Consider the following 27,349-nt stretch of genomic DNA (forward strand, 5'->3'; position numbering starts at 1 on the left):
CTGAGAGGTCTGTGCGTCTCTGTGCTTGCTGACGAAGGGAGGAGGAAGGCTGGCGAAGAGGATTTTAACACTTCAGATCAACCGAGGTCTTCAGAGGAGTCAATCTGACCTCTCAGTAGACAGGAGGGGAAACTGAGGCCGGGAAAGAGATGGCAATTCCCAGGTGGCCCAGGGACGGCCACATCTTACTGCAGGGCCCTCTTCTCTCCTGAAGGATGGTGGGATCATTAGACGAAAGGAGGTGGGGGGAGGGGAGAAGGTCTGGCTGACGGCATGTGAGGACTCGGGGTTCTGTCTACTTGTCCCTTTAGACGGGAGAAGAGCGCAGCTCTTGCAGGGGGCCAGGTCTTAGTCCTAGCGATGGCAGAAACCCATTGAAACCAGGCTTTGGAGACACAGCTGCTCTCTGGGCCTTGTTAGGAAGGGAGTTGGGGACCATTTCTGCAGCCTGGCAGTGGGCCTGCGGGGGAGCCTGCACCCTCCCGCCTCCGGTGGCCTGGCAGCCCTGGGTCCCTGTCTGAGCTGCATCTCCTCCTGCCGCGTGGACCACTCCACCTCTCTGAGCCTCGTCTGTAAAGCAGCAGTCACATCCGTCCTTGCAGAGCTGGCGAGGGGGCAAGTGACGCAACGTTCCCCTCTCCGCTTCCCCGTTAGCCGTGATTACGCTTGTCACTAAATGGGCCCTTTGTGACAGTGTTTAGTATTGGCCTCCTGCCCTCAGAGCCCGCAGGGACCATGGCTATCTGGCTGGTCACCATGTCACCAGTGCCTAGCACAGGGGCCAGCCCTGTACCACGTTTGGGGAGTTTATGAAGATTTATAGAGTATCTGACACACTTCTGACATGTAAAAACATCACGTCTATGAAAAGCACGTGAAGCAGCTATTTGGAGAAACTCGTGGGGAGGAGGATGTTGTGCCTCGGGTGGGAGCCCAGGAGTCACCGCCCAGGGCTTCAGAGTCCGGAGCACGGGCTCCTCCAGAAGGACCAAGTGGGCACCAGGTGCACTTCTCATCTGTGACCAGCAGGTGGCGCCCACCCCTGCCCTCAGGCCACTGGCTGTCCTGCTGCTCTCGGTGGCTTGTCCTGGCGCCCATCGCAGTGTATTTGTTTTTTGGGGTGTGTCTGCCCACAGCTCCCTGCAGGGAGTGGTGGACTTTGCTTCTCCTTCAAGGCCCAGCTCAGGCCCAGCTCAGGCCCAGCTCAGGTGCAAGCAACCCTTCCTCGGTGCCCAGCCTGGGGTCTGTCTGGGGAAGGTGCTCGGATGTTGTGACCTGAAGGATGGAATGAGACAGATCAGAAAGGAGGGCTCCGGTCGTGGGAAGGAGGGAGGAGCCCTGGGTCACACGTCTCATTGGTTAAAAATGAATAGATGCATAAATGTAGAAAATCATGTTTTTGAGTAAGTAATGGGCAGACATAAAAGGAAGGAAAGAAGGAAGGGAGGGAAGGAGGAAGGAAAAAGGGAAAGAGCGAAGAAACCCAAGCAGTACAAAAGGGTAAAGTAAGCACTGGGTCTGTCTGTCCCCACCACCTGGCTCCCCACTCAGACCCCGGTGGTCCTGCCTTCTCGAACATTCTTCCAGAGACATCTACCCAGATCTCTGTGTGTACACACACGTGTGCGCATGGAGGGGGGATGCCCAGAGCCACAACCGTGTGGGAAGACATTGCCTTATCTGGAAAGGCCCCTTAGCCAGAAAGATTTGGGTCCAACTAGAGAAAGAGCTCCTTGGCAGTTTGTGGGGGTGGGGAGGAGGGTGGAAATCAGACCCCCAGTGGGTGCTTTAGGGTCTGACTCCCAGCGCAGGCACACTCCACGGGGCACAGTGCCTTGTAGTTGGCAAAGCCCCCCCATTTGCTTTATACTCAATATTGGGTTTGGGGCTCCCAGCCGCTCAGGATGGAGAGTGTTATGGTTTCCACATTGTACAGATGGGGACCAGGGCCCACCAGGTAAGGGACAGCCCCCTGCCACACAGCTGGTGACAGAGAGGCTGGAGTGCAGGGCTGGGTGTTCCGATTACCTGTGTCAGGACAGTGACTTTCCAGCTTCCAGATGGTTCAGGAAAGGGCAGAGGACTGGGGGGCTCTGACCTGTGTGACAGTCTGTGGCCCAGCGATGGGCGGGAAGGTGGGCACCAAACCAGCTGACCTTGTCCAGGCCATTCTGGCTTAGTGGTTCCTAAAGCCACTTAGAGACCAGCCTTCAAAATATTTTCCTGTTCTGCCTCCTCCTCGTCCTCCCCGCTCCCGCTGTCAGGAATCTGGAAGAAGAGTGGAGAGCGGATTATAATTGCCCCCCGCAGAACTCACCTGCCATGTAAGGGTGTTAAATAATACGCAATTTACATGTCTTCCCTGTAGGAAATTATAGAATCAGAGCTTTCAAATTAGCAATAGATTTTTCTAATTGAATCTCTTTCCCGTACGGCAGGTGGAGTGAGAAACGCTCAGGTAGTTCAGTTTCCCCTGCAAATGGACCACCAGACAATTGAAGGAGTTAAATGCTTATTAAAAGTGCAGGTAAAATTGATATTATGTTTCTGGGAAATATGTCTGCAGAACGGTATTGCGGGGGCCTTCGTGTCCATACGATCACTTTTGGGACAAGATAGACGGTGTCTGCACCCAGGGAGGAAAGGGGAGGGATCTGAGAGGAGAAAGGGAAGTGGGTGGTTGTCCCTGGGTCCCCTCCCCTTTCTCCAGCCAGCTCTGAGCACACAGCCAGGCTCGGGATGTCCCAGGTGTGTTAACCTTTCCGAGTCTCTTTTTTATCTATAAATGATAACCGTGAGATGGTTGTGATGAGTGTGAGGGATAAATAAGACAATGCGTGTGAAGCATTTAAAATGGTACCTGGCACACAGTAGGTGCCCAATAATGTATCTTACTACTATGACTACTTCTTCTTGTGTTTGCCTGGCGCATAGTTGTCTACTGCTGCATAATATGTCACCAGCTGAAGGCTCAGCTGGAGCAGGATTAAGTTCCAAGCACACAGCAGCTCACAACGTGGCAGCAGCCATCGTCATGGCCAGCCAGGGAGGGAGTTTGCTAGCAAGACAAGTCACATCTTGCGTAGCCTCACCACAGAAGTGGCATCCCATCGCCTTTGACATAGTCTATGGGTTAGAGTCGAGTCACGCGTCCCGCCTGCACTCAAGGGGCCTTCTTGGAAACTGCCCACCGCAGCAGTAATCAGGGGCCTGAGGCAGAAGTTCGGGCAGAGAGGACCAGCACCTAGCTGGTCGTGGCTCCCCGCCCGGTGGGGTGACCCAAACCTTCATTCCTAAAGGTCCGGGCCATTAGTCGTCCTGCCGGGGCTGGGCTGTTGCCATTGGCCACGGATGTTTTCCCAATCCTCACTCTTCTGTCAAGGGCCTGGGCCACCTCCAGGCCCAGGCGTTTGGACCTCCGGGGTGTTCTGACCCCACCACGTGCCTTGATGGCCAAAGTTCCTTGCAGCAAGGAGTCAGATCACAGCCTGAGCCCTTTCTCCTGCAGGAGAATTCTCACCCCCAGATCGACCCCCCGCTCAGGGAAACTTCTGGATGTAGGGGTTGATGGAAGCCTCAAACCTTTCCAACCCAATTGGGAACTGGCGATATTGATTCAAGGATCACTGGCCTCGGCAGAAAAAAATTGCCACCAAAGAAAACCCACAGCGGCAGAAGTGATCATGGGCGAAACCTGACATGGCTGAAAAAGCGTTAGGAAGAGGAAATCGTCAGCGGAGATGTCGTGTGGGAAGATAGTGGGTCCTAATGAAAACAAGTTCAGTAAAAGGAAAATGAAAATAAAACAATAAACTGAAAACAGGTTAACCGCACTTGATGGAAGACCCACCAAGAAACTAAATTAACGTCAAGAGCTTTAATCCGGAATATCTTGCTCTTAAAAATTATATAGTATTGATAAAATTCCGAAGAAAATGTTCAACAAGGGGTCAGAAGGCTGGACCAGACACCCTGTTGTCCCTCACCCCCACACTCTGCCCCGCCAAGCCCCACGCTGTTCCCCCAGCACGCTGCTGACCCTGGCGCTGTCCCCATCCCAGAGGGAGGGACCTGATGGCAAAGAGAGGTGCTCCACTCCTCAGGGACCCTCAGGTAGGGGACGGGGCGTGGTGCTCAGGGCTGGAGCAATAACCAGGGGCCCAGGGCAGAGGTTCGGGTGCAGAGACCGGGCGGATCTGCCCTCGGTTCCCCCATGAGGATGGAGGTCCTCCTGGGCCCACCCGGTCCTGAGCTCGGGAGCCCAGGAGGTGTGCTGGGGCCCCAGCCCAGCCGGGGGACCCTGGAGGAGGGGCCCTGCCAGACTCTGGGCTCCTGGGGTCAGCGCTGGAGTGGGCAGCTTGGGGGGTGGGCAGCTGAGCTTGGGAGATGGGAGGGTGAGGAATGAGGAAAGTCTAGGAAAGAGGGTGGGGAGAAATGAGCATTTACTGAGTACTTACTGTATGCTCGGCACCTGACATCTGTTATCTAGTACAGACCCGTGACGATCCTATGTGGACGGCAGTATTATTATCTGGCCATTTTACATATAAGGACACAGGCTCGGGATGAGGAAGTCACTGGTCCAAGGCCACACAATGGGCAGGTTTCAGGCCCAGGTGCGTCTGTCTGTCTGTGTCTCCAAAGTCCTGCTCAGGCACGTGGCCTCCTGTCCCAGGCTTCCCTCGGGGTCCTTTCTTATGGATTAATCCCCCCACCCCCACCCCAGTTATTCTCTTTAGTGAAAAGCACCCTTGTCTTACCCCTGAAACCCTCTCTCTCAGGAAGAGCTTCAGCCCCCGGGCCCTTTGTCCCAACCACAGCTGCCAAGCTTTTCCCAACCTGGGCCTGGCCACCCCCCACCCCGGGCCCCATCTCAGCCGGCCCGGTGAGGTCATCCCTGAGTCACGGGAGCTGCACAATAGGGCCGGGCCTTCCTTTCTGCTGAAGAGGGAGATTCGGGGTGGGGGGAACAGGGCAGGAGACCGCAATTACAGGTTCCACAATGGGGCGCCATCAGGGGGGCTTGGCCAATTAGGGCTGCTGCTCTGGGAGGGGGAGGGGACGGGGAGGGTGCAGGGGGCCAGGCAGGGCCTGGGAGGATCGGGCCAGGTAAGTTCCGACATTCATTGTCTGTTCATTCATTCATTCACTCATTCCTTCCTTCCTTCATTCATTCATTTATGCTGTTAACATCCTCTGCGCACCTACCATGAGCCAGGCACTGTGCTATAAGCAAAAGGGACACAGCAATGACCGAGCCGAGGAGGCCTGGCTTCGATGGAGCAAACACTGTGGGAGGCTAGACAGATAATGAACAGATAAAAACACATGACAGAGAAACGTGTGTCACACAAGTAGCGTCGAGTGCCTTGATAGAAATAAGACGGCATAAAATCACGAGTGGCAGGGGTGTGTGGGTCAGGGAGGGAGAGCAATATTACCAAGGTGGTCAGGGCAGGCTTCTTGGAGAAGGTGACATTTGAGCTGAGACTTGGAAGGCAAGACAAGGCCAGCCATGCCACAACCAGAGGAAGAGCATCCGGGTGGAGGACACAGTACGTGCAAAGGCCCTGAGGCAGGAACATGCCTGGTGTGTGTGGGGACCAGAAGCACGGCCGGTGTGGCAGGAGAGGGGTGGGTGAGGGGAGAAGAAAGGTGGGCTGTGGGGAGCTGTGGTGTCATGGAGGTGGCTCTCACCGGCTCCCGAGAGCCAGCTGTACACAGCTGTTCCGAACTCTGCGTGTAGGTTGGTAGCTGGAAATGGATCACGGTGGAAGTATTTGCACCATGGAAATTGGCACGTGTCACAGATCAGGGCTGTCCCCCTAGAGAAGCCCTCAGCAACGGCTTACCAGCTCACTGCTGGGGTTGGGGGCGCGAGGGGCCCCTGTGTGGTCATGGAGAATCAGGATTTTATTCTGTGTATTTACCTGATCACCATCCCTGAGGCCCCCCAGGGGCTCCTGCCCATTGCACATGAAGGAAGACCGAGGCCCAGAAAGGGAAAGAGCCCTCCAGGGCGCCCACTGCCCCCGCACCCTGGCCTCTGGCTGGGGGTGCCCCTGGGAGACCAAGGCTGCTGTCTTCTGCGCTCTCAGCACCTCGCCCTCCTCCCACCCGAACCCCAGCCTCTCCAGAGACTCCTTCTCGGTGGGTCCAGGCAGGTGTGTGGCTTCATGGTGTCTTAGGGCCTTGGCAATGGAAGCCGCTAGTGGACACTGACCCTCTGTCTTCTGCAGCACTGGAGGGACCTACGTGTGCAAGTGCGTGTGTGCACGTGTGTGTGTGCATGAGACAGAGAGAGAATGCATGAGCGAGTGAACGAGCATCTTTTCCCAACTATTCACATTTCAAGGAGTGAAGTGCTAATGAGACTGACATTCATGAAGCTCCTACTGTGTGCAGACACTCCATCGACCTCTTCCTACACTTTTTCCCATTTAATCCTTGCCAAGAGGTTCAGAGAGGTTAAATGACAGGGCCAAGGTCACCCAGCTTTTACATGATGGAGTCAGTGCTTGAATCCATGTCTGTCCAACCCCTCACCTGGGCCCTTCCCCTTTGCCAGGCCTCTGTCCCGCATACCCACCCTTCTCTGTAGCCCCTACATGCACCACCGCATGGCCACAGGGCTCCACCATCATTTCGCAGGAGGACTCAGGGAGCGAGGACGACAAGCGTAGTTCATTTCTGCTGAGCACTTACCACGTTCCTGTGACCCCACAGTCCCAATGTCGGGCATTTCTCTCTGCGGTCCTGTGACATGGGCCTGGAGTCATCAGCCTCGGTTTACAGATGAGGAGACTGAGGCTCAAGGTGGTTCCCTCAGGACCCTGGGGCTCCTGTAGGTGCTGTGGCTCTCGCTGCACGGACGAGGAAACGAGGCTGGGTCCCAGCTGCTCCCAGGCCTCGGGGCGGCCTGGGCTCCTTCTACCAGCACCTCCTCTTTGTTTCTGCTTGTCAGAGATCCACCACCCTGCCGGGTCCTGGGACTCAAGACACCCAGGGGGACTCGAGATGGGTCTAAAGGGAAACCTGGGCAGGAGGCCCTGGGAGGGGGCTCTGAGAGAGGACAGGAGTTCCTCGTGGCTGCCTCCCACGTCGTCTGGTCTGAGTGATGACAGAGATGACCTCGGCTGAGACACGTCTCACCAGCCTGGAAGGAAGGCCTGGAGGGCGCTGTCCTTTGGGGCTGGTGCCCTGGGAGGCTCAAAGGCCTCTCCGAGGAGGAGGGGACAGTTGGGCCAGAACCCGAGGACCAGTGGGCAGGATGGCTGGCCTGGTCCTGACCGAGATGAGGCCACAGGGCTGCCGGCCTCCTAGGACACAGGGACACGGGGTCCTGCAGAGCCCCCAGGAGCCCCCTCTCTGACAGCGCACTGCCCCCCTCATCCTGCCCCATCCTTATCACCGGGCTAGGTGGGTCGAACACAGGCTTCACGCACAGTGTCTGGTGGCTTTGGTGTGACCTCAGTTTCCTATTCTATTCTCTGGGTCTGACAGTGGCCTTCTAGCGGGGTTGTGAGGATGGAAGTAATGAGCATAAAGCAGCATTTTCTCCTCATCTGGACCCACTGTCCCAGCACCGAGGGTGACAGCGATGGTACCAACAGTGACACCTACTCAGCCCGCATGCTGGGCCCAGCGCTTTCTGAACACTTCACCTGCCCTGACTTATATTTAATACTCACACTGGTCCCACGAGGGGGAGGTTAGGGTTGGCATCATCCCGTTTTACAGATGAAGAAACAGGCCCAGAGCAATGCAGTGACTTGCCCGAGGTCACCCAGCAGGGGAGCGGCGGGGCTGGGTGTCTGGCTGCTGGCCTCTTCTTACAGCTTCTGTCTCTCCCTGCACAGGGACCCAGCTCCTTCACCTGCACCCACTGGCTTGAGCACAGGGCTTGGCGCAAGGGCCAAGGGATGTTAAAGGGATGAGGGATGGAGCGGGGTTTGCTGGCGCAGTCCGGGGTGGTGCTGAAGGAGGGAGGCAAGGCCAGAGAGGGAGTGGGGCTGATGAGGCTGGAGTAGCAGGGCTGGGAGCCGGGCTGGCCCCGCATCTCTGCTCACTTGCTCAGCAGGGCCAGGAGGATGCCAGCTCACCGAGGGACGGCACAGGCTGCTCCCCCAACAACATGGACATAAAGTGTGTCTCTCCACGTCACACTGGGGGAGAACAGATAGAGACAATCAAGCTCTGGGCTGTGGGAGGTGGCCAGAACCCCCGGGGACCAGGACAAACATGCTGCCTGGCCCCCGGGCGTCTGTAGCTCCCCAACGCTGAGTCCCCAGCGCAGTCTCCCCTCAGCCCCTGTTTGCAGTGTAAACACCCGGCTTCCTGCATGGGGCTGCCCGGTCCTGCCCGCCCTCCCTCGGTGCCAGGCAAGAGCGGTGGGGGGTCCCCTTGGCTCCCTAGGGCCTCCCAGGCCCGTGGGTGGCTGCTTGTTTGGAACATGAGCTTCAAAGGGGCCATCTGTGTGGTACCAATGACCCCCGTCAAAGAGAGAAGCTCAGCTGGAACAATGTGACTGTCTCCGTGTTAAGACATGTCAGCCAGAGTGTGCAGATACCGGCCTCGAAGGACAGGTACCACCCGGGCACACCAGCCCAGGGCACAGCACGGGCAAAGGCAAGGAAGCGAGGAGTGCTGGCTCATATTTATAGGAAAAGGTGGGCCCTGGAGGTCCCACTGCACCGCCCAGCTTACTGTTGCCTCCAAGTGTGCGAGTCTGCTGCAGCTGTGCGAGGGCAGATCCATCTTCATCTCTCTTGCTGGTTCTTGTTGGTCAACGCCCAACATGAACAGGCTCCTCCCCCTGCTTCCAGGTGACTGTTCGAAGGGCAACCTATCTAATCCTGCCAGCAGCCCTGGGAGATAGGCACATCGATCCTCTACAATACAGATGAGGAAATGAAGGCTCTGACATGCGGTTCACACTTGTCTGAGGTCATTCAGGTAGCAAGTGGAAGAGCCAGGATTTGAACCTGGCCCCATCAAGCTCCCGGAAGCCATGACGGCCCTGGAATTGTGCCCATCTGAGAGCCTGTCTGCCCTTGTGCCTCCTTCCTGAAGTTGCTGGTGTGTGGGGAGTCTAGATGCTGGCAACTGACCAGAGTGGGCATCCACCCAGGACATCCCAGCCCTCGCCGGGAGAGCTGGGGCACCTTCTTGACCTCATTGGGTGGATCCAGAGAGAGGGCATCACGGCCAAGCAGAGGCCCAGCTCAGGCTCCTGGATGGAGGGGCTGAGGCCTGGGGAGAGGAAGTCTAACCAGAGATGCTCTTACTCCCTTGTGGCGGTGACCTTCACTCCCAGCATCACCTGGAGCGCGGACAAGGTCAGGAGGAGACAATGCTGGGTTGGCTACCAGGGTCCTTAGCCCTGGTCCCAGCTCTGCCTCCCATGTGCTGTGTGTCCTTTGATGAGCTGCTTCTGCTTGTTTTCCCTTCTGTAAAATGGGGTAACCTCGGCTTACTAGGGAGCCCTGGGAATAGAAGGTGGCTATCTCCCAACATGTTTCAGACGCTAACTGAAGAAATCTCTGCCCCGATGGACATTGGGGTCATTATTCTCAACACAACGGAGAATTGCTCCCAAGTACAGAGAATCAGGGGCACAGAGAGATGCCCTGTTTGGGTGGGTGTCTCCTGTCTCACTTCCATAACCCCAGCCCCTGTGAGGGGACCCTTCCTCAAGGCTTCCTCTGGCCTCCTGGTTGTCAGGTCCAGTTCTCTTCCTGGGGCCCTCCCGGTCTAGCCCCCTGGCCTGACTCTCGCCCCTCCCCACGCTCCTCCGCTTCCCCACTGCTCCTCCGGCACTCCTCTCTTGAATGCTGCGTTCCTCAGGACTCAGTCCCGGCCTCCCTTCTTTTCCAGGCATCTCCCATGTTGTCTTGACCACTCTTCTGACCTCGCAGGCCACCTCTGTCCATGTCAGTCCCCCCCAGTCCCCAATGGCAGCCCAGGCCTCTCTCCCCTGTGGCCACCACCCTCTCACCTTCTCTCCCAAGTGGACCACAGAACCTCGGGCTCAAGATGTTTCAGACTGAACTGTTGGTCCTGCTGCTGGCTGGCTTCCCACTCGATCCTCTGTGTCACCCAGCAAGCACCATCGTGTGTCCTGGAGCCCTGGCCGGTGGCTCCTCTCCCTCCACCTGACCCGGATGGCCCAGGTCATGCTCTTAACCCTCCTCACCCTGTCCTGCATCCACTCCCTCCGTCCTCCTGGATCAACTCCTGGCCTCATCACCAGCGTCATTGCTCAAAACAGGGACCTCATCTTACCTGCCTGCTCCCTGCGCTGGGGCCCACCTGGGAGCCTTGCCCCACCTCTCCTCCCTTCAGGAGCACACTGGCTCCCTCCCACCCTGGGCCTTTGGGTTGGTCCAAGGATTCCGGGACACATTACCGAGGGACAGTTGCCCTGGGGGCCTGTCTACCTCCCACCTGTAAAATGAGGAGCCACCTGTCAGTGGCTGCCCCGCCCACAGTTTCTCCCCTCTCTGGGATTGGCCAGGCTCACTCTCTGCTGTGTGACCCCAACTCCACCTTGGTTGATTGGTGCAGGCTGGACACATGACCCAAGCGCAGCCCAGTGGGATTCTCTCCCTGAAGCTGAAGCCGGAACTGGGAGACCCGGAGTCTGGAGTGGGCCGGCCTGGTGGGCACTGATGGCTGCAGGGGCCAGGGCCTCGGAGCCACTAGGGTCTCTCCCTTCCACATGCTTCTTTCTCACTCTTCCTTCAACTTACTGTCCTCACACATCACAGCCCTTTTCCTTAGCTCCTCAGATGTGGTTCCTGTTGCAGACACTCCCTCCCTCGCTGCCTGGCCAGTGCGGCCAGCCAAAGACCCCTGCCGCCAGGAGGTACCCTGCCTCCTGCCAGTCTTGGACTGCCTGCTTTTCTCCATGACGCCCGGAAGGGGCAGAGGGAGGCCCCAGAGAGGACAGGCTGGCCACCTTTGCCTCTCTCCAGGGGCTCTCACCCAGCTCACAGCTTTCTCACTCTGAAAGGAGGGCAGCAGGAGGGCGCGGAAGGGCAGGGCCTGTGTCTATCACCTTGGCTCACCTGTCAGCAGCCTGACCAGGAAGAATCAGAATCCGTTTGGCAGAGGAGGAAGTGAAGGCTCAGAGACCCAGGACGGACTCTATGGAGGTGATCCTGGAGCCAGGGCTGGGCTCTCTTATCCTCACCTCAAAGCCAAGGGCGTGGGACAGAGTTTCCTGAGGCCATGGGCATCTCCGTGGAGTTGGGTATCCCCCTGCCCAGCTCTCGGCTGCCTCTGGGTGCCCGGAGTCAGGATGGGGACAGGGGTCCTGCCTCCAGGAGCCAAACACGGAAGTCCTGGAAGGCCAGCCTGTGCCCACATGTCGGGAGGAGCAGGACCACCAAGTGGACCCACGGGGAGCCCTGCGAGGTCCCCCGTCCCTCCCCCAAGCTTCCTTAGCTTAGGTGCCCATCTGGGCTGACAGCCAGGCGCCTGGGCTGGGTGCTATGAGTGCTAAGAGGGAGCTTGGCCCTGGGTGAAGGTCAGGGCCTCTGAGGAAGGGCCTGCCCTCGCTGAGCCCTGAGGGGCTGGCCGGTGGGGGAGGGATGGAGAACATTCCAGCAGAGGGAACCGCCTCCCATGGACATCTGATCGCCACTCTGACGGGCTGATTTGGCTAGACAGTTTCAAAGGAGGCCTGGCTGATCCCCAGCCCAGGTTTCCTGACGTGTAATGAGGGGGCTGGGTCCCCCAGTGACCCTTCCTTGTTGCAGCCGTGGGCTCGGAGCTGGGTGCCCGCCCCGCTGGGCTGGCGTCTGTGTCTGAGAACACGCCGGGAGTGGCCGGAGCGGGCGTGTGCCAAGGCTGCTGCTGGCGCTCCCTCTGGCTGCCTTGGGGCGATGAAAGGAGCTGACGGCTTGGCAGCGGCTCCCGGAGAGACAGCAGCCAGGCTGGCGGCCCGGCGGTGGGGATAGTCTGGGCTGGGGGGGGGGCGCCCAGGGAGGAGAACAAAGCACTGAGGGTGCTGGGATCCAGGGGCAGCTGAGGGGAGTGGGAGGTGGGGGGTGGGCAGCGTTGGGGCTGACTTGGAGCAGGTGGCCCACAGGGAGGCCATGGCACGGGGGCAGGTGTGGATGTCACACGTGGAGCCCACCTCATGGCTGTGTGAGCCCAGACAGGTCACTTAGCCTCTCTGAGCCTCAGTTTCCACACCTGTACAATTGGAACAATAATGCCTACAGCTCAGTTGACAGCCGTGCCCTAGTGCTTACAAAGGGATGCGGCACATTGTAGATGGTCAGTGAAAGTTTCTGGAGTCAATGAATAGAAGGGATTGATGGAGGACGGGATGGGCTAAGCTCTGCTCACCACGATGCCCGGCCCGCAGTCGTTCTAAATAAACCGTAGCTTATGGTTGCTGCTGGGGTTGTTTCCCAGGGGGGCAGAGGACTGAGCCGGCATGGAGGCCCAGAGCCAGCGAGAAGGAAGTCGGTAGGTGTGTCTAGAGAGTAGAGTGAGGGTGGGGCATGGGGATGTCCCCAGGATTGGGACAGGCAGAGTCAAGGGCCATGGCTAGGAGGCCGGACTCTGTCCTGAGAGCAGGGGGAGAGGCCCACATGGCTGGGGACGAGCAGGACCGCGGTGGACACCAGGAGGCCATTGGTGACCTGCCTTGTCCAAGGAAAGGGCTGGGATGGCAGCAGAGTGGAGATGGCACGCGTCAAGGCCTTTCTCAGGAAACTTGGTTGAGAAGGGGGAGGAGATGGCCGATGGCTGGAGGGTGATGTGGAAGGGGCAGAGGTCTTATCTCTTAGGTCAGGAGACACGAGCAAGTTTGAATGCAGGTGAGGAGGAGCTGGTCCGCCGAGGGTGGGGAAGATGTGGAGGAGGGGCGTGCTGGCTAGAGGGGTCCCTGAGGGAGGCAGAGGCTGGAGGGGTGGCCTCAGTTTTGGCTTTAGGCCAATGGGGGTCTCTGTGGTTCTGTGGGGTACCAGGAATGGTCATCTTCAAGGTGAGGAGGTGGAGGCCCCAGAGAGCTGTGAGGAGAGAGAGAGGGCATTGTGGGTGTTGGGGAGCTCTGCTGGACCACGGGGAGTCCTGGGTCAGCTCCAGGCCCAACCCTGCGGGAAGTGACTGCCTCTGTTACCCGGCAGGGCAGAGATGCCTGTCTCGGTCCTGTGGGCAGGTAGGAGCTTAGCGGGTCCAGCAGGTCCTTTGGAAGAGGCCAGTAGATGATGTTTCCAGGGCCAACCCTTCCCAGTGGCTGCCAGGAGCCCTGTGCCAGGATTCTGAAGCTGCATCCTGGTAACAGGAGAGAGCAGCGCAATTGATCAGTGATGTCTGCTCTGGGCACACAAGGGAAGGAGTAGGGCTCGAGCTGTTTCCGGGGCTGCCTTGCTGGCCCAGGCACAGTAGAGCGCCAGAGGCCCAGGGATGGAACGGTGCCGGAACAGGGTGTCACTCCAGTCCTACCAGGGACTCAAGGTGTGACCCTGGGCAAGTCCATTCTCTTAGCCCCCGCTTGTCATCTGTAAACTGGAAATAATGCCACCTTTCCCGGTGGTCATGAGACTCAAAGGCAGGCTGTGTGTGCTGGAACACAGCGGCTTCTGTCGTCTCCGGGAGTGGCTGCAGCGCAGGGCGGCGCAGGGTGCCCCGCGTGGGAGTGAGGAGGAGGCCGAACAGGTGATGTTCCATCGGGGCGGGGGCCTGGGGACTGCACGTGCACACACATCTTCCTCTTCCCCCCCACGCTGCCTGCGGAGCCTGTCAGGGCTGGAAGTGCCTGGAGGTCGGGGTCACGAAGATCGAGGCAGTTGCAATGCACCTTTTGGCCAAGTCACTCAACAGCTCCGACCTCACTTTCCTCACCTGTGAAATGGGTGACTATCCTGATGAATTCGAGCGGTAAGGTTTATCGGCAGCCCCTGTGGTCTCTGGCATCCACGATCCTGGATGGAGAAATCACAGAAGTCTGCTTTCGGCCTCCTCCCCTCTACCCTTGACCCTCCTCTTCAGGACCGTTTATCCTTCTTCTAATCTGGGGACAGAGAATTCCCTCTCCTCGGTTCCTTTCTCAAGCTGGGCTTTGTTTCCTATTCGTACAGTGAGGGAATAGGGTGAGGCTGGAGTAGAAGGGCCTGAGATCTCTCCCTACCTATCTGTGATGATTCTGAATCAAATCTACTGGTAGGAAATGGCAGGAAACATTCAGACTAGGGTGTGAATGACTGCCACACAGCAGCAGACACTACTTAGCTGGCTTCTTCCCTTGCCTCGTGCCCGTGTAAGAGTTGCATTTGATTTCAGTGCCAGTCTGGATGCCACACCTCGAGGGGAGAGAGAACGTGGGGCTCATCTGGAGAAGGGGACTGAGGTGGGCAGGGGGGTGGCTGTGTTAGCTGGGGGACAGCTGCAGGATGGGGCTGTGGGTCTGGGGGGGAGCAGACTCAGGGAGTTCTGCTGACGGCCCCAGGCCTGCTCAGGGCCATCCTGGAGAGAGCCAAGGGTGCCGTGCAGCCCTGGAGGTGGGGTGGCGAGCAAGGGGGGAAGAAGCTGTGAGCTCAACAGAAGGAAGAGCCTTTTGACAGGTAAGACCCCAAAGATGGAACAGGCCCCTGGGGAAGAGGGAGCCATGGGCACGGGAGACACGCAGGTGGAGGCCTGAGGGCCTGCAGGAGTGCCGGGGAGGGGCCTCCTTTCCGAAAGAGGTGGGCTGGGGGGCGTCTGCAGGAGGAGGCTGGCACGGCCCCCACGGTCCCATAATGCCTCCCTGGGATTTCCCCTTTCACCAAGGATAACGGGTCCAGTGGGGGGTTTTCAGGCACCAACAAAAGTGGGGGGTGCTTCCTGGGGTTGCTGTGTCTGATGCATCTGGTGCATCAAGTGTCTGCTGAGCGCCTGCTGGGCGGCGGGAATGAAGCTGGGGTCCAGCAGTGAGTAGCATGGGGACAACCAGTGGTCAAGGAGGGGCTGGGGCAGGGGCCTGGGGGTTTCCTGGGGACTGGCACTGGTTTGTACTTACTGAGAGTCATAGCCAGCACTAGGCAGTTCACACTCCTTATCCCAAGTGATCGGCACAGACTAACGGGGCAGGTAACCCTTAATCTTTAACCCTTAACCTTTAACCCTTAACCCTTGTTTCACAGATGAGGCAACAGGTCAATTCCCCTGCCCAGGACCCCAGTGGCAGGTCTGACACCCCTCCAGCCCTGCTCTCCCAGGTGAAGGGTGCTGGGGAGGTGACTTCCAGCAGGAGGGAAATGAGGCAGGGCTCGAGATGCTTCAGGAGTGGGCTCCAGGAACGCACCTGGGGGTCAGGAAGCCCCAGCCTCGCCCGCTGCTGCACCGCAGGTCTGCCCAGCTGCCCCCTTGCTTCTTGAGCCCATGGGAAGTTCACAGCTCAGGGTCCTGACACTGGCCATGGGCCGAGGTAGAGGGCAGAGCAGTTACCGTCCTGGGGGGTGGGTGGCGCCCAGGAGAGGTAGGTTACTGGCAAAGTGCATCCTGGGCGAGATGGGCAGAGCTTCCCCCAACCCCACCCCCTGCCAGCAGGATACAGACTTAAGAGCAATGGGGAGCCATCGAGGTTTGCAAGTAGGGGAGGTGACCTTGACTGCAGTGTGGGGAGCAGGGAGCCCAGGGAAGGCCGTGAGGATGGGAGGTACTGGATTCAGGAGGCAGGTGGACAAGACCTGGGGTGCTGCCTGGCACAGGAGTAGGGGACTGGAGGCAGGGCATGGGGATGCCCAGGTTTCAGGTCTCGCTGCCTTTGAAGCAAGTGCCCTCTGAGCTGCTGCCTAGTGCTTGTAGCTCCCAGCTCTCTACTCCCCAGGCCATTCTTTCCGGGGTCTGGCTCACCCTGGGGCCCTGTTATCTGCTGGGTTCGGGCCGGGATACCTGAGCCGAGACCCAGGCCCATGCTGTGAGCATCTCAGCGTAGCCTCCCACAGGCCTCCTGTGTGGGCGGGGGCAGCGGAGCTCTGCATCTGGGCTTCCCCGTCTGAGCTGGGACCTCTTTCGCTTGTCCCTTTCCTGGGTCCCAGGAGCAAACCCCACGTTGTTCCCTCCTCTCTGGGTTTGATTCCAGCACTGCCATTGACCTGCCTCGGAGGTCAGAGAGCCTGACTTGAACCTGGTACTCCTGCTACTGGCTGTGGCACCTGAGCCCCCTGTGGGGTCCTTGTGGGGATGGGGTCACCCACATCCTGGTCCCCTTAAATCCAAGCTGCTTTTGCACAGTTATTGGGGTGGGGCAGTTCCTGAGAGAAAGGAAGACACAGGGGACCCAGAAGATGCCAGAGCTGCCCTGAGAGAGGTCTGGTGAGCACCAGCAGTGAAGTCAAATGTCCCCAAGGACAGAGGGCCTGGTTTTCAGGGCCCACGGACAGTCCACTTCACCTGGTCCTCAACAGGACCCCACGAGGCAGGCAGTACTCTCACCTATTTTCCTGGTGGGGTCACAGAGCTCAAGGACATTGAAGGAATCATAAGCTCAGCTGGAGGGGGATGTTGGCCGCCTGTGGACCCCACTGTGCCGGGATCCTGCCACCTCTGCCCACCACGCCACACTGCATTGGTGCGGGGGCCATGAGGATTGAAGGAGGACACGCAAAAGTGCCCAGGACTAGCTGTTGTTTTTACTATTGTCAGTAAGTCACGGAGCCCTGGTCGTACTCCCTCCAGGGCCCCTCTTCACTATCCCTGTCCTGGCTTTGCACCATCCACTGTGAGGGATCTGGCCAGGCCCCACTGGCCTCCCCTGGGGCTCTGCTCTGGGCTCACAGGTGGAGCTGGGAGAGGTGCTGCCTCTGCTGCCCCCTCTCCCTGCCCCGCTCTCCCTAGGCTGCCCTTAGGCTCCTACCTCCAGGCCTTTGCTTACGTGGCCCCCCAACCCCAATGCACTTGTCACCGGGCACTCTCCGAGTACCTCCCCTTCTCTGCCCCCAGGAGGGATGGGAGGTCCCCTGCACTCCCCCAGCCCATGTCCCCCTCTGCTCAGCAGTGTGTGGTCACCGTCAATTTCCAGGCCCTACACCATCTGGACTCCTCGCTCAAGGGCAGGGCAGGGTCCGAGTCCCTCTGGGTCTCTGACTTTGCCTGGCCCAGAGGAGATGGCCGTGCTATCTTTGGAAGTTTATCGAATATGAACCACCTCCTGGCCTGCCCCACGTTGCACCCATTTTCCAGAAAAGGAAACCAAGGCTTTGAGGTTGAAGTGAGGTATCCAAGGGCCCACAGAGAGTGCAGGCACGGGAGCCCTGGGGTGGGCCCAACTTCACCTGTTCCCACTTCTCTGAGATCCAGGAGGTGAGAAGAGGTGGCAGTCTGGGGAAGGATGAGAGAAGGCTGCTGGGCAGGGCCGGGCCTGGCCAGGACCCTGGACAGCTCAGCGGAGCTCAGCAGCCCCTGGCAGTGCTGGGATGGTTCCTAGATGTATTGGGGGCCTTTAGTCGTGCTGGAAGGAGATGGACTGGCACCTGGATGGGGGCAGGGTGGATGGGAGAGAACAGGTGTCCTAAAGTCTGAAGACTGGCCCTGCAGTTCCAACTTGACCATATACTGGCTGGACAGGTCTTGAAATCTCTTGGGACCTCAGTTTCTTCATCTGTAAAAGGGGCCTGCTAGTCTCCCTGCACAGGGGAGGTTGCCCCCAGCTGAGGTCCCACCCAGGCTGTTGTAAGAAATAAACTAGCTGCAAGGAATCTGGAAAAGTTCTCTAAAAACAACAAAGGCCTGGCAGGCAGCGTGGAGGGGCCGGGCCAGGGGTGTTGGGAGCCTAGGCCACCCACACTATTGGTGACCAGGAGTGGCACCAGGAGCTGACCCCTTCCTCAGGAAGGCTGCGGGCTGCAGCATCCTTCTGGCTCCTGCAGCCTGCAGGGGGTGGCTGGCCCTGCCTGAGCTTGGCCTCTGTCCAGCTCCTGGGGACGCCAATCCTGGGGCAGTCTCGCCTGGGGTAGGGGACACCATTTCTGAGACGTATCTTGGGCCACTTGTCCAGTGACAAATGCCTCACCCTCCAGGCCACCTGCCTGGGGCAGACCCCTGTGGAATGATCAGCTAAGTGTCCTGGAGCTCACTTGACGCAGGGCCCTTCTCTGTACCTGGCTTTCTGGGTCCTATGGATCCAGAGGGTCTATGGGGGGTTGTGCCCTGGAACGGATCGGGGCAGGGGACTCATCTGGACAACAGTCTGGGCAGAAGCTCTGCTAGGAGCAGGAGGAGGGAGCTCCTGGGGTCTTCCCACATCTTGTCATTTCGTCTTGAGCAAGCCTGGGAGCGAGCTGTTACATCACTTTTCTCAAGTTGAGAAAACAGAGGCTCAGAGACACAGGAGAATGTCCCAAGGTCCCAAGCAAGTCAGTGGCAGAACTGACTTAGAATCCAGATCCCCAGACTTGGTATCTAGACCTGTGACAGTGTTAACAGCCACCACTTGCTGAGTGCCAACTGTGTTCCGGGCACTCTATGTGCACTGCCCTCAAGGCAGAGATTGTTGTACCAACTTTACAGTGATCAAGGAGAAGAGACTGAGGTTCAGAGTCATGAGCTGTGAGAGGCAGAGGCAGAGGCAGGATTTCAACCAGTGGTCAGGGCCTGGTGCAGGAGCTGGGGCAGTCATCCGAGGCTGTACTCGAGCCCGACCAGAGGTGGGCAGGGTCTGGGGTCCCTGACAGGGCATGGCCTTTCCACCTGGGCTCTGGGCCTAGATGAAGGTCAGGGATGAGGCCCATGCCAGACAGCTGCATTGAAGTTGACCCGCCTCTGGGCAGTGTCAGGATCCAGACAGACCTGGGCTGGCAGACAGAGACCCTGAAGGGAGTAATGGGGCAGAGGTGGGGATGCAAAGCCAGCTTCATCCGTCCGGCCCAGCCCAGGTGACCTCCTCCGGGGAACCTCTCCCAACCCCTCCGGCCCATGCAGACTGCCACCTCCCTTGAAATCCTCTGGCCTCCCCTGCCACGTGATTTCCAGGGCCTGACACAGCACCTAGCAGGGTGTAGGAGCCCAGTGAATATCTACTGAATAATAACTACATCCTGCATGCCAGCGATGAGCCAGGCACCATGGAGCACCCGAGGACAGAAGGAAGACCTAAGATCTCTGTCAATGAGGCACTACAGGTCCCCCAAGGCCTGGGCCTTGCCCAGGGCTCCAGCTCAGCCCAGCTGCCCTACAAGCACCCCACACTCTCCTCACACCCCTCCCTGAATGTGGCCCTCCATCCCTCACGATACTCTGATGATCATAGAAAACCTGGAGACAAGAAGATCCTGTAAATAAAGTTAAAATTCACCTAAAATCTTACCCCCACAATCTTATCCACCATCTTTTCTCATTTTTCAAAACACAGAATCAAGTGTTGTCTTGTGTAGCCTCCTTCACTTGTTCACGAGATGTGTGATGAGCACGGATATCATTTTCCCGCCATATCACATTTCAGCAACGTGATTTGGCTACTTGAAATTCCCTGGACATACCATAATTTTTGAAACTGATTCCCTCTGGCTGGGCATTTAGCTTGTTTCCGATTTGGGGCTACTATAAACAGCCTGCAGTTACTGACTCGGGGCACCTTCCTGGAAGGTGAATTTCTTGGCTAGGGGATATCACACCATCTTCCTTTGAGACTCTGAGGCTTTGCACAGGCTGGTCCCTCTGCTGGCCTGTTCCTCTCACATTTATCCTCACAGTAGAGTTGTATTCCTCTGGGGCACACACATCGCCTCCTTCTAAGTGTCCCTGGGCCGCATCTGCTGCCCGTCCCCCTGCCTCAGGTGCCCTCTTCTCCCTGTGTCACGAACATCTGCCAACCTTCCGCCTCTCTGAGGCTGACAGTCTGGCTCTCCTCTTTCTCTCCCCCGCCTCCAGCACATAGTAGGTGCCCAGGAAATGCATCGCAGCGGAGGAGCCATCCCCTGGCTGGTTTCGCAGTGTGGAATTGGGTAGTGTTTCTATTAGTCTCCAGGAACAAGTGCCACTGTGTTATTAAATTTTTCCAAAAGCAGAATGTCTGCTGTGTTTGCCAGATTGGTTGCTCTTTTAGGAGTGGGACCATCCTGCTCACCCTGCGCTCCTCGTTCCCCATCTTTCAGAGCCCATTCACTGGGCACCTGCTCAGCCCCAGGCCGTGTGTGATGAGTGGGGCCCGAGGGAGTCCGACCTCCAGGAAGCAGCCCGGACCAGGGTAGTGTGGGTCAAGCTCAGAGCTCAGTGCCTGGGACTGGTGATGCAGGCAATGGCAGGCCCCTTTGGTGGGGAGCTCATGCTTTGTTCCAAAGGAGTGCTAGAGTGCTAGACACACAATAGGTGCTCAATAAACGCGTGTCCCGGGAAGGTAAGCGATGGTGTTCTGGGAGCTGAGGGGAAGGCTGGAGGGACTGGAGGTGTGGTGAGGAAGCTGGCCTTGGAGGATGGGTGTCACAGGAACTTCTGTGCTCTCGCCCCGGGGACCAGGACCAGAAATTCTCCACTATCTCAAACCATGTGTCCTCCGGGGGCTCCTGAGACCACGGCCAAGCTATGGCTCTGTCCTTGGCGGGCAGCAGGTGGAATCCGGTGGGCCACTGAGCTAAAGCCCTGTCTCCCAGGACAGCATGGTGGTTTTCCGTCACCTCCCTCGGAGACATTGTGCTCAGGAGGCCTGCAGCCCCGGGAGAGAAAGGTGCTCCCCGCCGAGTTGGGGACGGTCCTTCATACTCCACATTCATTCATTCATTCATTCACTCACTCACTCAATAGACAATGGCCTTGTCCTGGGCACTGGGACACAGACACCATGGAGCACCTTGCCCAAATGTCCTCAGGGACTCCCGTGGCCCACTGAGTATGGCATTCAAGGCCCCATGTGGCCTGCCCTATGGCATGCTCCAGTCCTATAGGGGTCCGCACCTGCCTGTCCTCCCCGTGCTTCTCCTCCTGGGCACCTGCAGCTCTGACTGTCGCTCCTGGCAGGCTCATCTCCCCTGTCCACCTTCTGCCTTTCTTCCAGGCCCAGCCCTCACGCCCGCTTCCAGGATGCCCTGCTCCGCCCCCTCCACCACCCCATACTTGGTCCAGGCTGGGCCCTGGGTCTGTCTCCCCTTTGGCCTTTCACTGGCCACGGCTGGATGGTAGGGGCTGCATGAGGGTGCCCCTTGTCTCCCTGGCCATCCAGTGCAGGCCTGGCACTTGCAGGTTCCTAGGACGACACAGGTGCCAATGGACGCTGCAGCCACCTGAGCAGTGGGGCTGACAGTGGATCTCTCCTCAGTAGCAGTCTGGGCTTTGTCCCCTAAATTCCCAGGTGGCTCCTCTCGCCCTCCTCTCTTCTTGGTTGGGAAGTCCCCACCTTGGGGCTCTGACACTCACAGGGCAGGCAGACCCCAGCTGGGCACCTGCAAAGGTCAGGGTGGCTCCTGGGGGCAGAGTGAATAACTGTGGGGGGACCTGTCTGGCGGGGTGAGGGCACTGGGGAATCCGCTTCCCAGGACTGACCCTGGGGGGAGACGGTGTGGCAGCTCCATGCTCCAGAGGAGAAATGCAGGCCTCCTCCCCTGCATGCTGTGCACCCGCCCCCACCAGCTGCTCCACCACTCCTTCCACTAGCCTGGGTAGGGGTGCATTTCCAGCCTGGCCCCTTCACTCTGCCCCAGAATTGCCCCAGCACGGGGGGATAGAAGTGAGGTCCACAGACAAGGAAGAGGAGGAGGGTGCCCGCCGGAGGCTCCCTCGGCCACCTCTGCCCCCCTCTCTGGCCTCAGGGCCGCAGCCCAGGCCTCCCTCCGCCGCAGCCCCAGCCCCTCCACTCCAGCCCCTCCTCCTCCTCTGTTAGGGCTACCCGAGCAAACTCCAAAAACATAAACCTGACCATGTCATGCCCCTGCTCAAAAACTTTCTATGCCTCCCCACTGCTCCTAATAAAGTCTACCCCCTTAGGCAGGCAGCCAAGGCTCCTCCTGACCTGGCACCTGCCCCTCCCCCCACTCCTTTCTCCGGCACCGCTGAAGCTGCCATTCCAAACATGCCAAGGCCTTTGCATGCACTCTTCCCCCTGCCTGGGATGTCTTTTCCATACCTTCTCTCCTTGGCAGGCACTTATTCAGTTGGGCTGTATCCACCTTCAAGAAGACACCCCGAGTAGCTGTCCCCACGTCCCCTCTTGCACCCGTGAGGGGAATTTTCTGCCTCCTTGTCTGCCTCTCTACCAGACTGGGCTCTCCCCGAGGGCAGGCCAGCCTGAGGGTCTGGCACAGGGGGTCGGGGGACTGCCTCTGAAGCGGTAATGAATGTGGGGCGGGGTGGGGGGGTGGTGGGCACGGTGCGATGTGAGTGTGGTGGGGGAAGGGGACCCGTAAACATTTGTTGAGGTGCCTTATATGGGCCTCAGAGGGGCCATGCCCCCTTCTCACCTCCTCTCAGTAGAGGGGCCGGGCCTGTGTCCTGACTACCTGACTACAAGGCTCTGTGGACACTGCGGCCCCTCCCTCGCCCCCCTCCCCGGTGGCAGGGGGACAGAGGTCACCCAGGCCTCTCAAACTCCTCGGGTGGGACCCTGCGGCCGGGGTGTTGCTCTCCCTTCCCCCATAAGGCAGGGCCTTCCTCAGGCCGGGGTCTCAGGTCCTGACCTGCCTCCCTGCCTCCCTCCGGGTTAGGCCCCAGCCTGCCACCCACTGCACGTGGGGACTGGGGACCTGGGACCCCCAGGCGGAAGAGATGGGGGCGCAGGAGGGGGCCCCGGGCCTATTCAGCTTAGGAGCTGGGGTCGGCGTCTCCCCAGAAGGGGGCGGAGGGGGTATTCTCAGAGCCCCGCGGGAGGGGTCCGGAGCAGGGGGCCCTCGCGACCCCCGAGAGGGTCTGGGCCGGGGGCGGGGGCCGCGGCGCTCCGGAAGGAGCCGCGCACGCCCCAGCACGCGGGGCCCGCTGCGGCGGCCGCCGATCCGGAGGTGAGGGCGCCCCCGCCCGCCCCCGGCCCACCGCGCGCCGCCGCCCGGGGCCGGGGCCGGGGCCGAGGCGGGCCGGAGGGGCGCGGGGCGTGGGGCGCGGGGCGGGCCACCCGGCCCTTTTCCGCAGAGCGGGCAGCTCCTCCTTCCCCGTCCGGGCCGCCCGCCCCGCGCCCCTCCCCTGGGCGGCGGGATGCGGGCGCCGGGCCCGCGCGGGGGCCGGGGGCCGAGGGCCGAGGGCCGAGGCCTGGCCGGCCCGGCGGGGGCCCCGGCGGGCGGCGGCGCTGGGCCCGGGCCCGAGGGCGCGAGCGCGTTCCTCCCGGCGCCGGGGCGGGCGGAGGCGGGGGGAGGCGGGAGGGAGGGCGGCGGCGGGAGGGGCAGCCGGGGAGGCTCGGAGGCGCGCGGCGGGCGGGCGAAGGAGGGGGCGCCGGGGAGCCCCCCGCCCCCCGAAGGAGGAGTCTGGCTCCCACTTGCTGCCTCGGCCGCGCGGCGAGGCGGCCGCCGCCGGAGGAGCCCCCGCCCCTGCGCGCCGCCCTCCCCGGAGCCGGGCCCCTGCCTCCCTCCGTGTGCGCTGCTGCTCGCGGCCGCCGCGGCCGCCGAAGACGAGCCCGGGGCCAGGTAGGGCCGGGGCGGCGGGGCGCAGGCCGGGGCGCGGGCGCGGGGCGGGCGGGGGCGCGGCCGGGACCCTCTCCAGGCGCGGGGGGCCGCTCGCGGCGCGGCGCAGGGGCGCCCGCAAAGTTACTTTGGCTGCCTTTGCCGGGTGCCCGCGCCCCGGCCGGGCACCCCCGCTGCCCTGACCGCCGAGCGAGCGCCGCCGGGAGGGGGCTTGGTCGGGGCGCTGGACTCTGACTGGGGCCGAGGGGTCAGCGAAACTTTTCCCCAGCTCGCCAGTCGCTGCTGGCTGCTGGCGGAGTAGCTGGTGGGGAGAAGCGAACTGGTGGGGTGCAAGTGATGATGGTGGGGATAACAATAGCAGCCTGTGGTCGTTGAGAGCCTACTGTGTGCAGCGAAGCCCCTCTGGTACTTGGGGGCAAGGTAACAGGGGACTAATGCTGGTCTAGTGGCCACTTCTGCTAGGCATTGCTGGAAACTTCATCCATCCATCCATCCATCCATCCACTCACTCATTCCAGACATATTTATTACTGTCTGCTATGTGCCAGGCACACATAGCACATACATGCCAGTGGCTAACCAGGCAGGTCCTAGCCCTCAGAGGCAATATTTCATGGAATGCCCCTGCTAAGGAGTCCTGTCTCCTGTGTGTTTATTCTGGGGCTTGTTACAGGAGAGTGAATTTATGCAGTCTCCCGTGCCCAGGGTGGAGACAGAGAAGGGTCAGTCTGAGAGCTGATGTGTCCAGGGGCAATGGCAGGCCATGGCTTGGGGTCCTAGGTCCACCATTCTCCATCCCCTTTCATTCCCTCTCCACTTGGGCTGGGTGGCCCGAGGTGGGATGAGGAGGCCCCACCCTGGAGCTGGCCCCCAAGTCCGCCCAGCTGGCCTCTCTGGGATGTCTCTCCCCCAGTGCTGGATCCGAGCCTCTCTCAGTTCCTCTCCAGGAGCTGGTTGCCTCCCCCTCCCCATTTTCAAGGCCCCTGTCAAACAGCCCAGAGGAGAGCTTGTTAAGTGGCAAATAATTATGAAATTAAACCAGGGAACAAAAGTGGGCCGGCTGGCGAATGGTTGAGCTGGCTCTACAGGGCTTGACTGGTGGTGGAGCCTTGGCAGCAGGGCTCTGCCACGCTGGGGGGCTCAGGCAGACACCATCATTGTCAGTACCCTGACTGGTCTTTGCAAAAAAAAAAAAAAAAAAAAGAAAAAAATTAAACCAACTTCATGAATAATTTGTCACGTCAGCTAAAATGCTTTGGGGGATGTCGAAGAGGCCACCGGCTGAGTGCCACATCCAAGTTGGAAGCCAGGCCCTGGTCCATGGAAGCTAAGGCACTAGGAGGCCTTTTGGGGAGGGGGTGGCGGATTTGGCTGGGCTGAGGCCGGGCTTCTGGCGAGGGGGAGCACACGGGGCTTTCGAGCCAGCCGGTGGTGATCCGGAGGCATTCTGGAGCCGGCACAGCGTACAGGGCACCGCTGTGTGGGAGCCATGCATAATAAACTGCTTCACGACGCCGGCTCCCTGCAAATTGGCTTTCCGAGTGGCAGCCCCACAACACTTGTAAAATCTTTTTTCTCAAGATGGGTTTCTGCGAAATGGTTACATCTATTTGAGTGCTCGCTCGCTGGAAGTACATTAATTGGCTGATGGCTAGTCAAAAGGCCGTAATCCAGTCACAGAGGTTTAATTGTGTATTCGGAAGTAGTTCAACTGCCTTCCTATTTATTTCTCCGCCCCAGGAATTTCAGAAGACCCGGACTGAAGTAGATCTGTAATGTCGATGTGGGGAGCCTACATGTGGGATTCGGTATCTCGGATGTCACTGCGGTATGTGCACCTAGAGTCGTGCACACCCCCCACCACCCCAGCCGATGCCTGTTGGGTTGTGTTTATGGACAGATGGAACAGTTCTAAGTTTAGGTAAAAAACAGGCTTTGGGGTCTTTCTGCTAGTGCCCAAACTGTGTCAGGAATGCATAGACCGACAGATAGAATAGCCTTTCAAGAAAAGCTTGCTTTTTAAAAATTTCCCAGTCCACCCGTGAGACTATTAAATCTTCAATGAAAGTAATTTAAGTTCATTTGTTTTTCTTGAACTTGCTGCATTCCCTTGCAGGCAGTGATGGCCCCTCATGTGCTCACCTAACCCAGGACACATCTTTCTGTACTTGTCTGAGGAATTCAGGACGGTAGCAGGAATTCCCTGAGGGGTGGCACTCAGGGAGAAAAATCAGCATTCTGGGAGCCGGTTCCGGACGAGTGGAAAAAAGAAAACCCTCCCAGAGTGCAATCCTCTTTTAATCTATCGAAACGATTCCATTTTTCCAATTTCAGGCCTGTGAACTGATCATGAATAGCAGGGCAGAGGAATGAATTGGCCAGGCAAAGACTTTTAACAAGTAAATATTATGCACAGCAAAGCATGCAATTAGTGGAGGTTACTTAATGCTTTTCAAGTTGCGGCGAGCTGCAGTTAGGGGTGGAATTTCTGCGTTATCCCTGAATTGTCTGTCAAAATCTTTAATGTGACAATGTGACATGTCTCTCCCATCGCCCCTCCCTCGCCGGGAACAGAACAAGGGTCTTTTCAAGCATCCCCCCGCTTTCCATTCTTCTTCTCCCTGAGATCTCTCCGTTCGGCAATTGGTACCTTTGTCTGCCTGCACCTCTGGAGCAAGGGACCCTGGGGAAAGGGGCTCCCCAGATGCAGCAGCCCAGGAGTGGGTTCTCAGGCTCGCTCTGTGGCCGCAGAGCACAGTTAATGGCATCTCAGATGAGAGAGGGGCTGCTTGTGGGCTCTTCCTTCTGGCCAGATGTCTCACCCTCTAGGATAAGATGTGCCAAACACTTGGGGCGCAGGAAGGTGAGGGGCAGCAAGGTTTCAAGTAGCAAGAGCCATTGAGATGATGCTGGGCCATTCTGAAAGCAATTCCCTGGTTCCTGGGGTGTGGGTGTCCCCACGGAGTGAGACCACCAGCTAGCTTTCCCTCCAGACTGCCAGTGAAATTGTTTGACTTGGGTCTGAAGAAGTGAAGAAAATGTAAAAAGCAGAAGCAACCCCAAGGAAAGATGAAAACGAGAGGCCCCTTTTCGGGGGGATGGTGTTGGAGGGGAGGCATAAATAGTCACTCGGATCATTTGATTCAGTGTGGCTCTCCCTGGTGACCTGGCCATTCTGCTGCCAAAGCAAATGTTTTACTTTATTTTGACTTTTCCCCCCCCTAATGAGACAAGATTTAGTTATGTCCTTTTATCATTTAAAATATCTATGGCCCTTGAGGGCAGCCCGTCTTATGAAGAAAAAAAAACCAACCACCTTAACAAATTAGGATTATATGTTTTAATTTGGAACTCAGGTAGTGACTTGAGATGTTCTTTGATCTTCCCGTGCCTTTCTGTGAATTACTCTTTGGGGGTTTTCTTGCATGTGAACTTGGCCAGCTGAACGTCACAGCCTGGTCATACATCATAAATAGAAGCAGCTACAATAAAAAAAAAGTCTGCCTCTGGTTGACTGTGCTACGGGGTGAGTTCAGAGCCAAGGATGGAGTAGGGTCCCTCTCTCCCCCATCCAGTCCACGCCGAAAGTTTCCTTCTGTGACAGGTCTTCCCATGTTCATCCCCTCCTCCAAGACACGTTTGCGGCCCAGCGTTGATGCACACGGAAAGACTCTTGGCATCGCCTGTGCTAATTTCATCACTTTAAGGAGACCCTGATGCCTGATTCCGGCTCCCAACACCCCCGTCGCTACCCCTTCATTTCATTCTTCTGCATTTCCCCACAGCACCGCAGCCTGCGAGGCTGCAAAGCATATTGCACC

At 58.8% G+C, this 27,349-nt stretch overlaps 1 protein-coding gene and 2 long non-coding RNA genes across 6 annotated transcripts in view; 1 reads left to right on the forward strand and 2 right to left on the reverse strand.

The window, feature by feature from the left end:
• Positions 1–792: 792 nt before the first annotated feature.
• On the reverse strand, positions 793–8,152 carry LOC138921280 (uncharacterized). The gene is made up of 4 exons (XR_011433728.1): positions 7,692–8,152; positions 6,706–6,863; positions 2,029–2,268; positions 793–1,275 (listed from the first exon to the last, which is right to left on the reverse strand). It is a non-coding gene; the product is annotated as an uncharacterized lncRNA (long non-coding RNA).
• Positions 8,153–13,152: 5,000 nt separating this feature from the next.
• On the reverse strand, positions 13,153–22,187 carry LOC138921279 (uncharacterized). Its single transcript, XR_011433727.1, has 3 exons — positions 22,049–22,187; positions 13,861–13,940; positions 13,153–13,290 (listed from the first exon to the last, which is right to left on the reverse strand). It is a non-coding gene; the product is annotated as an uncharacterized lncRNA (long non-coding RNA).
• Positions 21,986–27,349, forward strand: part of MPPED1 (metallophosphoesterase domain containing 1) — an 80,119-nt gene continuing 74,755 nt past the window's right edge. The window contains exons 1-2 of one of the 4 annotated variants that reach the window (XM_070254478.1): positions 23,382–23,531; positions 25,269–25,449. Coding sequence is in view for 1 of the 4 variants with exons in the window: in XM_070254475.1 (XP_070110576.1) it covers positions 23,107–23,531 (425 nt within the window). In the remaining 3 variants the exon portion in view is untranslated. Of the gene's footprint in view, positions 22,253–23,091; positions 23,532–25,268; positions 25,450–27,349 lie in introns of those variants that run through there. The other 3 variants (XM_070254477.1, XM_070254475.1, XM_023631872.2) reach the window with 3 other exon arrangements.

Source organism: Equus caballus, chromosome 28, assembly GCF_041296265.1.
Source record: "Equus caballus isolate H_3958 breed thoroughbred chromosome 28, TB-T2T, whole genome shotgun sequence".
Taxonomy (NCBI): Eukaryota; Metazoa; Chordata; class Mammalia; order Perissodactyla; family Equidae; genus Equus; species Equus caballus.